A 15,642-nucleotide genomic window follows, 5' to 3' on the forward strand; every position below is an offset into this window, starting at 1 on the left:
AATGTCCAGAATATATCACGTTGAAGGACAAGTTGATGAAAAAGGGCAGAGGTATTTCTGAAAAGAAGATACAGACCATCCAGCAGTATATTCTTAAGCACATCATCCGTAATTGTGAGGCAAATACATACAAAGATACAGAGTTCAAACCTCTCAAGTGACTGAATGGCTGATACTGAACACAGAAGAATTCTTAATGAAAAAAGAGACCTCTGAGAGCAGTTATGGGCTATAAATTCTTGTGGCCCATGCCAGTGGTGTTATGAAGGATTCTACTTACTTTTAAAAGGGGCAGGGAGAGAGTACGAAAGACAACTGATTTTTTGTTTGTTTGTTACTGTTAGTTTTTCTTCTGAGACTGTTTCAAGAAGCTCAGGCTAGCTGGCCTGGAACCGCTCCAGAGGGAGCCTGGCATCGCAGGCGGTCACACTCGCAGCGTCCGCCAGGGGTTGCTCTGCGTCCTCCCGGCTCTGCAGTACCGCGGTGCTTCCTGCAACCTGGCGAACCCGCAGCTCTCCGCAAGGACACCGCGGAGGGGGCACGTCAGCGCTCCCACTTCCTCCCGACGCAGCCTGTGATTGGCTCGCAGCCTTAGGAGGAACACGAGAAGGCAGCAGCTGCGGCTGGCAGAAACTTGCTGGCGTCTCTGGGTACCATCACACCGTACCGCGGTCAGCTCCGGACAGCCCGGCCTGGGGACGATGAGGTCGTCGTGCGTCCTACTGGCCGCGCTGCTCGCGTTGGCCGCCTACTACGTGTACATCCCAGTGCCCGGCTCGGTGTCCGAACCGTGGAAACTGATGCTGCTGGACGCCACTTTCCGCATCGGGCAGCAAGTGGTGAGTTGAGCCAAGAGGAGTGCCCCTGTGTCGTCCCTGGTCCCCTGAAGGAATCTTCCATTGCTTATTCAGGTTGCCCATGGGACCACTGGGGCTGTCACATTTGCATCCTTGTACAGCGATAGGGATACCCCGTGTCTCCCGTGTTCCCTGCCCCCATTGCTTCGGAGGGTGTTGTGTTTGCATCCTTGTAATGTTATGGGAATACCCGGTGTCACCCACGCTTCTCCGCTTCTCCGAGTGCACTGCTTCTGCAGTGCCTCTAGCCGGGGCACCAAGGGTGTTCGCATCCTTGAAGCCGGCGGGCAAATATGAGTCTGGAAACAGGTGAAGTTTTCTTCCGGCGTCTCTGTGACAGCTGTTTAACCTTTCCTAGGTCCTAAATTGCTTGTCCGCTTTCTTGATTTGCTGTGACTTGAGCCAAAGCCTTCAGTATTTTATAAACCACCCCGCCCCCACCTTCGTCTCCCCACCCGCAGGCAAAGGAAGAGTTAAACGTTTTTTAGCTAAAGAGATTGTAATTCCCCATTGGGCTGCGGGGCGCGCGGGCAGCCTCTCAGTGTCCCCAGGCTTTAGCTCTCCGTTCTGGGGACCGCTCTGACCTTATGTCCCCTCCCCAACACCTCCCAGCTCGGCCTAAAGGAGGCCAGGAGGCTCAGAAGGCTGTAAAAGGTCCTTGTTCGCAGCTTGTGTTTTCTGTTTTCCTCCTCAGCACTTGTTTTGCGTCCTTTGATGTCTTGGAGATAACCTTGGCCTGAACCAGGGTAGTGTGGCCTTTTTTCACCTGTAGGGTGGCGTTTCTCCGCACTGCCTCCTGCCCCTGTATGTTGCTCCCTCATGGGGAGGACAGTGTAACTGTTCGGTTTAGTTCATGGGAGGAGGGTTGTTTTTAGTATCAGAAGCACACTGTGCAGCTAAGGATGAACGCCATGACTGCGTGATATTTTTTTTTTTTTTAGCAGTCTGCGTCATGGATGTTCCCGGCTCTCTTCCACAACCGAGCCACCCTCTACCTCTGCCCAACACTGAGCCATAATGCTGTTTTTGTTTTGCTTTGTCTTGTTTTTCCAGACAAGGTTTCTCTGTAATCCTGGCTGTACGGGAACTTGCTCTGTAGACCAAGCTAGCCTTGAATTCAGAGAGATCTGCCTGTCTCTGCCTCAGGAGTGCTGGGATTAAAGGCATGCAGCACCACTTCCTGTATGTTTTTTTTTAAATAGAGTATATGAACATTCATTAATTTTTTAAATTTATTTTTAGGTACAGTTGTTTTGCCCACATGTATGTCTGTGTGCCGCGTAGGTGCAGGGCCGGCAGAGACTAGAAAGAGGGTGTTCCATCACTCGGGACCGGAGTTACAGAGAGTTATGACTGTATGGGTGCTGGGAATTAACTCAGGGCCAACGCTCTTAAATCATAAGCTCGAATGTGTGTGTGTGTGTGTGTGTGTGTGTGTGTGTGTGTGTGTGTGTCTGTATGTGTGTTGTAGACAGTCTCAGTATGTAGCTCTAACTGGCCCAGAACTCAATGTGTAGGTGAGACTGGTCTTGAACTCTTGATCCTGCCTCTACCTCCCAAGGGCTGGACTTACTTTGCCAAGCCACCATTCAGGCTATAACAGAGTACTGGAACCACGGTGTTTTCTCTCCTCCGCGCCATCAGGAAAGTCAGTCTTTCCCTCGGAAGCTCTCATGAAATGAGTGTGCACTTTACGACGCCTGTGGAGAGTCAGGGTTGTTAGCTCTGTTTTTTTAACAGTTAAACTTTATTATACAACTCAACTAGCTTACACAAAAGGGAAAAAAGGTTAAAGGGAAAAAAGAGCGAACCTTCCGGTGTCCATTCGCTTTCTGAATTCCAGGCCCAGGATGGCTCCACCCAGTCTATCTCAAGGTTAATCTCAGGGAATATCTGTGATGTGTCTAAGGGCAAAGCCGGCCAAGACTGCTTTCACAAAGCTTACAATCCTTCCCACACAGGGTGCACGCTGCGCATGTCTTTAGTAGCTTAGAGTAAGGAAAGAAAAATGCCACGGTGGTGTGGAGACACTTCAGGTATTCATGGTTTAGGTCACTGAAGGACTCTTTCCTATCGTAGCAATTGAGGAAAGTCTAGGTTTAGAGGAAAGCTTTTCTTCTCCAACGTGCGTTCAAACCACCAGGGCAGGAGTGAGCTGGGCTTCTATGGTCGGCTCTCCTACATGCTGGGAACTGGAGAGTGCAATACCAGGCCCTCCCAGACCCTGAGGAGGCAAGGCGTTCTCCACCTGATGCTGGTGTTTGAGTGGGTTTTCAGAGAGTGACTCTGGTCACCTCCTTGCTAACCTGAGAATATTAACAAGACCATTCAGACCAGAAGAAAGCATATTCTACTTGGAATGCAGTTTCCCTGAGTGGACAGTGAGCTACATCCTCACTCTGGTCCAGTTATGTTTGTGGCTCCCCCTGTCCCCCAGGGTCTCACTATATTCTTCTGGCTGACCTCTAGAGCTTGCTATGTAGATCAGGCTGGCCTTGAACCCACAGATATCCACCTGCCTCTGCCTCCCAAGTGCTGGAATTGAAATCGTACACCACCACGCCCCCTCAACTGTTGTTATAATTTTTGTTTATTTGGTTGAGACTTGACCTCTCACTGTATATAACCCAGACTGACTGACCTGAAATATACTATGTAGGCCAAATTCCTGTCAGTTCTCCAAGCTTATATTACAGACCTGTTTGTACTGTGTGTGTGGGTGTGTTGTTGTTGTTGTTGTCATGTAGCCGAGGCAGGCTGTGAGCTTGCTGTGTAGTCCTTGAACTACCATTGATGTTCAGACCATAGCTTTTTTTCTTCCTCATTTTTGGTTTTTAGAATCCAGCTCTTGCTACGTGTCACATGCTGGCCTCAAACTGGCTATGAAGTTCAAGCTGGCCTTCGGCTGATAATCTTCCTGCCTCAGCCTCCCAGGTGTCCTGGGAGTTTCTTCAAGGCTGATAGTCTGTCCTTCTGAGAGTTTCTCACACAGAGATCCACATGGATTATGGAGGAAATCTGTAGTATTGTCCAATTTTGTTCAAACAATACGATGATTTGATTTATAGCTTTAAAACCTAGAGAGCTACTATGAAGCTGGCGTAACTTTGTTTGCCCAATAATCTTGGCTTAGATCACTTGATTCTATTAAGAAAGCGATTGAAGGAATTTCAGAGATTAAGCTTGGCACCCTTCCTAACATCAAGAAATCCGACGCTGCATGGTGTGGTGGCTTACATCTCCCTAGCTGTGACGAGGCAGAGGCAGGCACATCTCCGTAGGTTCATGCCAGCCTGGTAATCATAGTGAGTTTCAGGCTAGACCCTGTCTAAAAATAATTAATTAGTTTGAGTGCTTTTTTATTCTGTTGTCACTGGCCTACACCATCCTAATATTTCTTTTTTATCTTGCATACTGTGTCAGATCACTGGGATTATGTTTATTGAGCTTTTCTTCCTTGGGGTCCTCGAAGCTGCTCAGGTCTCTCGCTTCCTTTTGCTTTTTGATGTTTGTTTGAGAAAGTGCTTCTTGTAGCAAGGGCTAGCCTTGAACCCCGTATCCTCCTGACTCCAGCTATCCAGCGCCTGGGTCATCCTCGGTACCACATTCACTCTGTGGAATTCTGTGTGTTTTCAGCCTCGGTACCACATTCACTCTGGGGAATTTTGTGTGTTTTTAGCAGTTATTTTTTTTGTAGCTGTAGAACCAGAGTTTCACCCCTGTTAGGCAAGCACTGTGCCTCTGAGCTAGGTCCAGCCAGGCAAGCAGTCTTTTCTCGAGAGTCTCCTGGGTGATTTCAGTTGTATCAAAGAACTGTGATCTTTCCAGCACTCATGTGGTGGGGCAAGACAATTGCTTCAAGTTCAAGGCCAAGCTAGGATATATACTGAAATCTTATGTCAAAAAAGAAAGAAAGAAATTTCCTCAAACTGTACTATCACATAAACGATAGAAAATATTTATTTGGAATATTATTTGCATATGTTATGGATTCCATCTTTTGCTTTACCTATGTGTGTAATCCAGCATATATAACTAAGGCATAAGAATTAGTTGGATGAGCTTCGAAGTCTAAGTCAGTGGTTCTCAACTTCTGGGTCTCAACATATCAAGTATTTACATTATGACTCATAATGATAGCAAACTTACAGTTGTGAAGTAGCAATGAAATAATTTTATGGTTAGGGATCGTCACAACGCGAGGAACTGTATTAAAGGGTCATAGCAGTAGGAAGGTCGAGAGCCACTGGTCTAAGGGAATCAAATGCTAATGAGGCAAATGTTAGTGTGACTGCTGCCATCAGACTTGACAGCAATGCCACAGTGGCAGCATGTTTGTGAGAGTCAGGAAGCAGGCAGAAAGGGAAGTTGCAGCTGGAAGCTAGAAGGCTGAAAGGAGCCAGCTCTAAGAGCATCTGTAGTCAGCTGGGCGGCGGTGGCGCACGCCTTTAATCCCAGCACTCGGGAGGCAGAGGCAGGCGGGGTCGCTGTGAGTTCGAGGCCAGCCTGGTCTACAAAGTGAGTCCAGGACAGCCAAGGCTCCACAGAGAAACCCTGTCTCGAAAAAACAAAACAAAACAATCAAAATATTCTGTATTCAAGTTGGCTGGGCTTGAAGCTCAGTTGGTAGAGCATTGGCCAAGCATGAATGAGGTCCCGGGTTCAAGTTTGAGAACCACCCTAAACCAGATGCGCCAGTACATGCCTGTCATCCTGACATTCAAGAGGTGGAGGTGTCTTCACCTACAAGGCATGTCTGAGGCCAGCCTGGAATACATGTAGTAGAAGAAGGAGGAAGAGGAGGAGGAGGAGGAAGAGGAGGAGAAGAAGAGAAAACAGGAAAGAAACAAAGAAAAGGAAAAGGAGGGGAAAAGTTGATCCCTGGGTGCTGTGTTGGCCTCTGAGAGGTAAGCACTGCTGCGAGAACATGGCAGTTTGCGGTGCCCATCAGAAGAAATCTTTGAAAGTATGTTTTTTTCTCAGCCACCAGTCTTTTGAGGGAAGACTTTGTCATGTCATGGTGGATAGAGGCAAAAAAGCTCTTGCTAAAGATGCAGACATTTCACAGGACTGAGCACCTCCTCCTAGTCCAACTACATGGCCATTTGTAAGACGTGGAGGAAACGTGTGTTAAAGGAAAGCAGCTTGGAGCTGCGGCTCGGTGGCAGAGCACTCATTTGGCATGCGCTGTTGCTCAAGTTTGAGCCTCAGTGCCCTGCAATCATTTTGATGAAGGAAGAGAGGGGGAAGGTGCGTGGAGTTCAGTGGTTAGGGCTTGCCTGGCGTTTGTGAGGCCCTGAGTTTGATTCCTAAACAAACAAAATGTTAAATTGTAGTCAACTCATACCTTTTTTTTTTTTTGAGTATTATGTAGCTGCAATGTTTGTATTGTCAAATAATGTTTAGTGGGTGCTGGGTGCTGACTCAGACAGCAAAGTAGAGTGCTTTCAGTGTGAGTATGAGGACCTGAGTTCAAGTCCTCAGTATACATGTAAAACCTGCATACAGTACTTATCTGCCTATATTCCCAGCTCATGCCTGTATTCCCAGCTCATGGCTGTAATCCCAGCACATGGCTGTAATCCCAGCTCATGGCTGTGTTCCCAGCACATGGCTGTAATCCCAACACATGGCTGTAATCCCAGCATATGACTGTATTCCCAGTACATGCCTGTATTCCCAGCTCATGGCTGTAATCCCAGCACATGGCTGTAATCCCAGCTCATGGCTGTGTTCCCAGCACGTGCCTGTATTCCCAGCACTATAGAGGCGGAGACAGGAGGCTTTCCAGTCACCCACTCTAGCTGAGTCTGTTAGCTCTAGGTTCAGTGAGAAAGACCCATCGTAGGCCAGTTTGGAATCTTCTTCATGACATAATGTGAGAGAAAGTTTAGTGAATTGGCATTTCTGTGGATTACCCCGTTTTGAGCACAGCACTGCAGCACAGGCTGTGCCCTTCTTTTTCTTATAGTTGACCAAGCATTTGGACCAGTTAAGCAAAGCTGGTAGATGTGTCCTCATGTTTAGCGCTGAAATGTGACCTCACCTGAACCACAGGCCTGGCTGGGCTCCTGTGTGGGCGGGACTGAAATTATAGCCTAGCTGGAAACTGCAGGACTCCCCTGTGCTGACCTTTGCCACACATTTTGGGTTTTGTTGTTGTTTGTTTGTTTTGTTTTGTTTTTCCAAAGAAAACAAGACTTTATTGATCAGAGTTAAAGGTAAGCTTGACTCTAGGGGCTGGTGAGATGGCTCAGTGGTTAAGAGTTGCCCGTTGAATGAGATGTGATAGACCATCTGATAGTGACAGAGGCTTTACCCAAATGATGGCACATGAGTGACAGATGGGGCTTTTATGAGCTCCTGCAACATCCCTGGAAAGGACAGTGGAGTCAGAGCAGGGCAGTCTACACCATAATCCCAACACTGGAGAGGCAGAGGCGAGAAGACCAGAAGGGTCAAGGCTACATGAGACCAAGCAACAGAGCGTGACCCCGGGCGTTGGAGCGTGTTCTCTTTCCTTTGCTGTCTAATCACTTAGCAAGGCTGAGTGTTGACAGCTGACTTTTTAAATATAGCGAGCACTTCCTCTCTCAGATCCTGTGCTCCGTGCCTTGCATATGTTTCATTGCATCACTCTGACAACACAGTGTTTTCCTTTATGTGGGAGAGGTGAGGACTCAAAATGAAGAAAAGAAACTTGCTCAGGTTGACAGAGTGTAGGAGCTGGGGTGAAGGCCAGGCTGCCTTCCTTCTTCCTTGTTCGGGGCCTTATCCACTTTGCACAGGGACCAGCTAAGAAAACAGAAACGCGCTTACCAGAGAGAGGTGAAAGGGCATTTTACCCAGAGTAACAGTACATGAATGGCCGGTCCAAGGAGAGGTGGTGATAGAGTTGAGGACCTAAAACTGGCTTAGACCAGTTAGAGCCTTAAAAGTTTTAAGACCAGAGTGGAGGTCAGAGGGAGGCATAGGCTGGACAAGGAGTGGCTTTCTGTCTGTGGTCAGAAAAGAAGGCAGGAAGTCACATGGTCAAGCCTGTCTTTTACAATACTCAGCATTTTTAAAGACTCTCATAGCTCAGGCTAGCCAATAGCCCCATGTAGCCAGTGATGACCCTGAACTTCTAATGCTCTTGCGTCTGCCCTCCAAGCACCACACATGCACCATCCTGCCCTGTTGATGCGCTCACTGCTGGCAACCCCCATGCTAGGCCAGCACTTCTCCAAGTAAGGGTAGCCCCAGCACTCAAGTGTTTTTCTTTGTTCGTTTCCTGGTCCCACTCTGTTACCAGGGCCTCCTACGTACCAGGCAAGCACTACACCACTGAGCTACGCCCAGAAGCCTTAGAAGAGTCCCCATTGGTAGTCAGAAACTGAAATTTCACGTAGAATCCGAGGCAAGAGGTGTTAGCTAGCGGACAGTGCAAAGCCATGGGTTAGGAGTGGTGTGGAGGGCAGCTGACCAAGGTGGCCCTTGCTGGGGATGCTGAGGGGTGGGTGAGAGAAAGGAGCCTCGGTGAGCCCTGGGACAGGCCAGCAGCTGCAGGAATGGTGGCAGAGACCCTGGCTTAGAGGGTCTGCTAGTCGGGGAAGGGAGGGATTTGGCATCTTAGAGAGGATGGCTGGGCTCAGTCCAGAGAACTGTTAATAAGCAGCTGGATACGCTGGCTCGCTGGAAGGTGACCTGGCTGCATGTGCGCACTTGAGGGTCACTGCAAATGGGGCGTTGTATATGGTGTTAGAGTGAGGCTGGGGATCTTGCCTAGGGCATTCCTGGGATACACAGAAATAGCACTTTCATTGTGCTCATGGCTCATAGGTAATACCCCAAGACTTATGACGCCAACGTAGGAGGATTGACAGCTCGAGGCCAGGCTGAGCTGTTTACAGAGACATTGTCCTAGAAAATCAGAACAAGCCAACCAGGTGAACAAACATGGCTTTCATGTACATTGTGGAACACTCTAGGATTTGATTGTGGAGCATTTTAGGATTTGTGGAAGATTTCACATACTGCCTCATCTATTTAAAGAAACAAAACAAAACCGTTAACTGTGTCTTTTGTCAGTTGAGAACGCGAGGCTCAAAAAAGTCCAGTGACCTCAAGATCCCTTGAGCTTCTGGGTGCTCCCTACTGGCTTCTCCCTGCTGGGTGCTCCCTGCTGGGGTACTGTGTATACTTTGTTATGTTGGTTGGATGGCAGTCTTTGCATTGTGGCTTTTCCCCTTTTAACTTATCTCAGGATGCATATAGAACAGGCCAAAAGCTAAGGTTGACCTTGGCTGGAACTCCTCATCTTCCTGCTTCCACCAACTCTGCTAGGCTTGCAAGTGTCGTCCTTGTCATCCCCAGCTTTCCGCAAGGGTGGATGTTGCAACGAGTGCTTCTTGGAGGCTAGTCATGCACCTACCAGTGAGCTTCCTTCCTAGCTCAAGGACACTCAAAAAGTGTGTGTGTGTGTGTGTGTGTGAGACTACATTATGTACGTTGAGGGACAACCTGTAAGAATTGGTTCTCTCGCCAGGCGTGGTGACGCACGCCTTTAATCCCAGTGCTCGGGAGGCAGCGGCAGGTGGATCGCTGTGAGTTCGAGGCCAGCCTGGTCTACAAAGGGAGTCCAGGACAGTCAAGGCTACACAGAGAAACCCTGTCTCAAAACAAACAAACAAACGGAAAAAAAAAAAGAATTGGTTCTCTCCTTCCATCATGTCAGGTCCCTACTTGTCCGGCTTGGCAAGCACCTCTACCAACTGAGCCATCTTGCTGACCCCAAGGACAACATTAAACACAGCAGCCATTCCTAGTCAAACCTAGATAGGTGCCCTCAAGACACTCATTTGACTCATCAACATTCGGCCCAGTAGTCAGGGCTGTAAAATGGCCCCGTGCTCCAGGCTTACTTAAGCCCAGTCACAAGCCCTCGAGCCCAGCTTCCTGTTGCTTGTAGTTACAGTCCCACTGCAGCCTCACTGGGGGCTTGTGTTACATTTGAGTGTCTGACACCTTTTGTCCTGTCCCCTATGCTTCAGGGGACCCCCCCCCCTCTGCTTTGGCCAGTGGCCCACATACGTCTTTCACATCAGTCTTATCTACCAGACAGGTTTTCCCTCTGACCTTGACAGTTGAGAAACCAAAGGAGTTTCTAGTTCTGATTTCCTCAGTCTGTTGCCCTAACTGCCTCAAGGATCTTAGTGTTCTTGTACCTCTGACACTGAACTTGGCTACAAGGGGCCTTTTGTTTCCTTTGTAGGCTTTTTTTTTTCAAGCCTTGCTGTTATCTGGATTTCCAACTTCCTCATAATATTGTAAAAGATTGATGCTTGTTTTTGACTTTGACTAAACACTCGCTACCACTCTAGGCCGTCTTCTTCAAAGATGGCTGGCAAGCTTCCATCTTTACCTGAAAGTGTCCCAGCCTTCTCTCTTAGGTGGGTAACTGGTGACCACCCTCTGGGTTGTTCCTCAGAGTTCCTTTCCCTCTTTCTTTTCCTGTTTGACGAGACAGGGCTGCACTATACGAAATGGCCCTGAAGTTAATAACCTCCTCTTGCCTCAGCCTCTCACGTGCCTAGATTATACGCTCACGCCACCACAGGACGCTTTTTTTTTTATTCCTTTGAATGCTTAATTTAAAAAAATCTTTCTTTAATTTGTCTGTGAGTGTGTGGGCACAAGTCGGTCAGAACTTTGACATGTGGAGGTCAAAGTTCAACTTGTGGGAGCCTTTTCTCCCCTGCAGCAGCCGCAGAGATTGGACTCCGGTCATCAGGCTTAGCAGCAGCTGCCTGCTGAGCCATCTTACTGCTCCTTCTCTGGATGTTTTAATGTCTGTTTTGGTAAAGGTATTTAGCTTGCTACTTCTTTTCTTATTTGTTAGTTTATTTGTTTTTTCTTTTTTAACTTACCTTTTAATTAGTTCTTCGTGAATTTCACATCCTGCACCCCAATCCCACTCATCTCCCCGTGCCTTTGTATCTGCCCTCCACCCTAGTAATGTGTCACAGTGTGTCTTATAGTATACCCTCTTGTCCACAAATCTTTGCTTGCAAATGTTCATTGCAATGAGTCATTGGTCTGGTTCAAGGCTTCTGGCTTCTGCTGCCCTGTCACGCTGGATCCTCACTGGGACTTCTCTTGGATATCCTACTGCTATCCTGTGTCGTGGAGATCCTGTGGCTTTGGTTCTGTGGGACCATAACCTTCATGCATTCATAGATGGGGTAGATGTTGGGGTGAACCAACTCACAGCCTTGGAGCTGAGCCTGGATGGTTAGCAGATCTGCTCAGCTCACACCACCAGGGTAAGCTCTCCAGCACCGCCCTGGTTAGCTCACCCAATGCTGCAGCCAGCAAGGGGTGAGGCCAACTCTCCTGCCACCTGAGGCCACAGGTGGCAAGGTAGGGGCCAGAAGGGCATCTCTCTTGTGCCAGTGCCACCACATTGACATCCAAGTGGCATGGTGGTGAGTGATGGGCCCAGCTGAGCGCAGCTCATCTGCACTCCTGTGCTGCCCAGGTGAAATGCAGAGCCTACTCCCCTGAGTGCTGCTTTCAGTGAGGGTCAGGGCCAGCTCTCCTGCTCTCATGGCCTTGGTGCAGGTGGTGAGGTAGGGGGAATCTATGTAGATAATTATATATGCAACCACTTTGGAAAGTAGTAATGTTCTCATTTTACAAGAGAAGAAATAGAGGGCTTTCATGGAGTCCTAAGTTCAGTTCCTAGCATGGGGGTGGCTGGGTGGGGGTGGGCCAAAGTTCATAAACTTGTTTACAGGAACATAACTGCTAAACAGTGAACCATGTCTACTGGCCTCCATAGTCCTTTCACATGTATTCAGAAGCCTCTAGTCCAGGTTATTCAATTTCTCCCCTCTCTATACACTGCTGCCCCATCTCTAAACTCTTTAATACCTTGTCAATGCATCCCCCAAAGATGAGCATATTACAGTTTTAAACACGACGTTGTAATGCATGCATTTAGTCCTGGCACTAGGGAGGCATAGGCAGGTTAGAGTCAGAAGTTCAAAGCTAGTCCTTGTATGTAATGAGTTTGAGCCAGCCTGGGCTACATGAAACCCTGTCTTTAAAATGCTTTAAGAAGACATTTTGTCTTGGGAAATAGTAATATGGTTAAAGGAACAAAGTGAGCAGTGTGCTTGAGTGAGGAACAGCTGCTGAGTTAGACAGCACAGAATCAGCAGACATTTAGAAATCCCAGCCAGATGTGGAGCTTGCATCTGTCATCCCAGGGCTCTGGAGGCTGAGGCAGGAAGATTCAAGGATAACCTGGGCTACATAGCCAGTTCCAGATTATCTAGAGGGACACAGTGAGTTATTTCATTGGCACACAATTGCCTGTAATTCCAGCTCCAGGAGATCTGATGCCTCTGGCTTGGGGACCTACACTCTATATGTGTGCATACGCACGCACGCACACACACACACACACATGCACACGCACACACACACACACACACACACACACACACACACACACACACACAAATGTTCATGATAATCCCCCTTCTGTATAATAGGATCTTAAATGCATTTCTCCTGTCTACCTGAGTCTTTTTACCCATTAGTGGATCTCCTCCCATCCCTCTTTGTCTCTTTTTCTCTCCTTTCCCCAGCTAAAATCGAGGCCCTTGACACACTAAGTAGCCTTTCTGCTTGCTTCAGAAGGGAGTCCACAAAAGGTGGGCAGTAAGCCTGCTCATTTAAGATCGAAGTCCATAGGTCGCTTAGTCAGAAGTGGCCCAGTTGAAGTGCGGATGATGCTTTTGTTGAGGACAGAAGGTCAGTATTCACAGGTGAATTCTGTGAGCTGGGTAGATCTGTATGGTTACGGATGCTGCTGTGGAGCATGTCCTGGCTGAGTCTCAAAGGCTAGGAAGCGACTCTGATTCAACAGCCAGGACTAGGTGACCAGGAGGAGAAAGTGGCAGCTGTGGTCGAATAGACCCCCATACTGGATGCTGAGACAGGAGGTTCAGTTACCAATATACAGTTAGCTCCGCTGCTTCTTCCTCTTCCTCCTCCTCCTCCTCCCCCTCCTGTGCTCCTTGTCCTCTTCCTCCTGCTCCCCCCCACCTCCTCCTCTTCCTGTCCCCCTTGTCTTCTTCCTCCTCTTCCTCTTCCATCATTTAGTTTTACTTGCTTTTTATTTTCAACAAAGACATCATGTAACTTTGTCCTGTTGTGTCATTCTTTGTTTAAACTTTGAACCAACACTAAAATTGTTGGTGGCCATGACGTCTCACTTGAGACAGAAGCTTCTGTGTATTCATCGAAAGGATGAAGCTGCAGACAGAGCTGGGCCTCATCTGCACTAACCAGACTCCTCCTCCTATCCGGCCCTCCTCTCGCCCTCCACCCTGGTCTCCATTTTCCCTCCTTTCCCACTTGACAACTGCACACTTGTTGATTTTTGCCTCTCCTCCTCCTCCTATGCGTCCAGACAGCATCTCACTGTGTAGCTTGGCTGGTTTTGAACCTTTGGCCATTCTTCTGCCTCTGCCTCTGCCTCTGCCTCTCCGGTGCTGGGACCATGGATGCTGAGCCACCATCCCCAGCTTTGCTCAGTTGCCTTTAAATAATTTGTCTCCCTAACCAAATCGTCTTCCTCCACCTCCTTAGGATAATCTCTAGAGGGAAGGGGCGTGTCTGTGCACCTCCCTGCCCCCTGCCTTATGTACCTAGCTTTAAAAAGTCCCTGGCACAAGGCAAACATCTGTAAATTTCCTAAATGAATAAGTGGGTAAGAGATCAGGAGTTCCCCCAGAAACTTTGACCACAGAGGGCAGGGGTTACATCCCTTTTCTCAAGCCAGGCTGCACCCGGCAGGGCCAGTCAGCCAGACTGCTTGCTTTTGCCCTGCATACCTGTTTCCTTCCCGTGAAGAACCTAAGTAGGAAGTGGACAGGGTAAATTGTCCACTGCTTCAGAAAATATGAGCCTAGGGGTGACAGGGAAGAGAAACATAAACACGGTACCACATCCATTGAGTTAGACGCCATCCTCAGGTAGGCCTGATGTGCAAGCCTAAAAACCTCAGCTACTCAGGAGGCTGAGACCAAAGGAATTCAAGTTCAAAACCTGCCTGGGCTAGAAAAATAGCTCAGAACTAGCCTGGGCAACATTGTGAGATTCTGTCTCAAAGCAAAAAGTGGAAAAGAGGACCAGGGAATACAGCATAGTGGACAGAGTGCTTGCTTGGTTCCTGGGAAACCCTGGGGTCAGTCCCTAGTTCTGGCAAGACAACCGATTAACCGAACAGCAAGAACAAAAACTTTGAGAAATTAAATTTTTTTTTGCTCAAACTTGCGCAGGTGACAAGCAGCTAAGAGAGGGTGCACATGGTCTGGCTTTAGTCCTGCCGTTATTTCCCCGAATCCTTGTGGCATGGTAGGAAGGCAGGTGCAGGGTTTCTCCTCTGCTGCCTCCCTTCCAGAATGTTGCTCTAAGGCGCATGTGCTGTGGTGTGGGTGCCATTGCTAGTACTCAGGACACTGCTAAGCTGACTCATTTCATCAGTCCTTGTGAACCCTGTATTCATGAACAAAATTAGGCCCTCAGTTGTATTACAGCTTGCTGTGGAATTTTCCTGGATCCAAACTGATGTGGAGCCGTGACCTCTAGTGTGGTTGGATTGAACCCAAGGCTTTATGTGTGCTACATAAGTACACAGGGAACTTAGTGGCAACCCTAGCCCTTTAATCCGACTACTTTATACTAACAGAGTGAAGCAAAGCCTCTGCACACAGTTGTAAGACTCTATTCCAGCACATGGTAACGTGGACGGCTAAATGAGAAATGGTCCCAGTGTGGCTCAGGCACTTAGCTCTAATTGGTGGCCCTCTTTAGGGAGATTTCGGAGGTGTCGTCTGCTGAAGGACATATGTCATTGGGCATTGGCTTTGGGAGCTTAAAGCCTCGCCCTAATTCTGGTTTGCTCTCTCAGCTTTCCCCTAAGTTTGAAGCTGCGAGCTCTTGGCCTCCCACCCTGGCTTCCTGCCGGCTTGCTGCCCTGCTTCCCCACCACAATGGACTCTTATTCTCATAACTGCAGGAACAACAGACCCTTTCCTCTATCCGTGGCCATGGCCATGGCGTTTTATGAGAAGTAATTGATTCAGGTAGCCATGTCGGGTCACACATGAACTTGCGCCAACTCCTTTGCAAGGGTGGAGACGTTTTACCTGCTCTGGAAATGCTCTTCTGTTTGGGTCACTGTCAGCTTCCACCATGCGTGCCTGTACAGCCCTGCATATGCAAGGCACCTCTGGTCAACCACAGAGTCTGCAGCTATTTGCCAAACTCAAGGACAAGGGTCAGATGAACTACTGTTAAACGTGGTCTGTGACCCTTAGCACAGTCTTGGGCATCACTCATAACACCGAGTTATAAATAGCCTTCCTCCTCGTGCTTAGTGGATATGCAAGTGGCACCCAGGTAAGTGACGAGGGAGACAGCATAGGCTGCCTAGATTTTCTATATAGGTCAGTGTCATTCCATACACACACACACACACACACACACACACACACACACACACACACACACACATTTACATTTATTATTCGCAGGTATGCCTATATCTGGAGTCTGCTTATGAGAAAGTATACTTTTTCTCTCTCTCTCTCTCTCTCTCTTACTTTTTCTGGTTCCCCTTTTTTCCTTCCTTTAGACCCCGATTTATGCCATGTGGGGCTGGAGCCTGTAGCCTGTTACCATTCTTAGCATGCTAGGCAAGCATTCTACCAATGGAATCCACTCTTAC

At 48.3% G+C, this 15,642-nt stretch overlaps 1 protein-coding gene across 2 annotated transcripts in view; it reads left to right on the forward strand.

Moving 5' to 3' along the window:
* Positions 1-468: 468 nt before the first annotated feature.
* Positions 469-15,642, forward strand: part of NCEH1 (neutral cholesterol ester hydrolase 1) — a 58,281-nt gene continuing 43,107 nt past the window's right edge. The window contains exon 1 of one of the 2 annotated variants that reach the window (XM_084769326.1): positions 469-839. In XM_084769326.1, the coding sequence (XP_084625452.1) occupies positions 702-839 (138 nt within the window). In that variant the 5' untranslated portion in view covers positions 469-701. Of the gene's footprint in view, positions 840-10,594; positions 10,703-15,642 lie in introns of those variants that run through there. The other variant, XM_084769327.1, reaches the window with a different exon arrangement.

This window comes from Acomys minous (genome assembly GCF_964271855.1).
Source record: "Acomys minous genome assembly, chromosome: 19".
In the NCBI taxonomy this organism is placed as follows: domain Eukaryota; kingdom Metazoa; phylum Chordata; class Mammalia; order Rodentia; family Muridae; genus Acomys; species Acomys minous.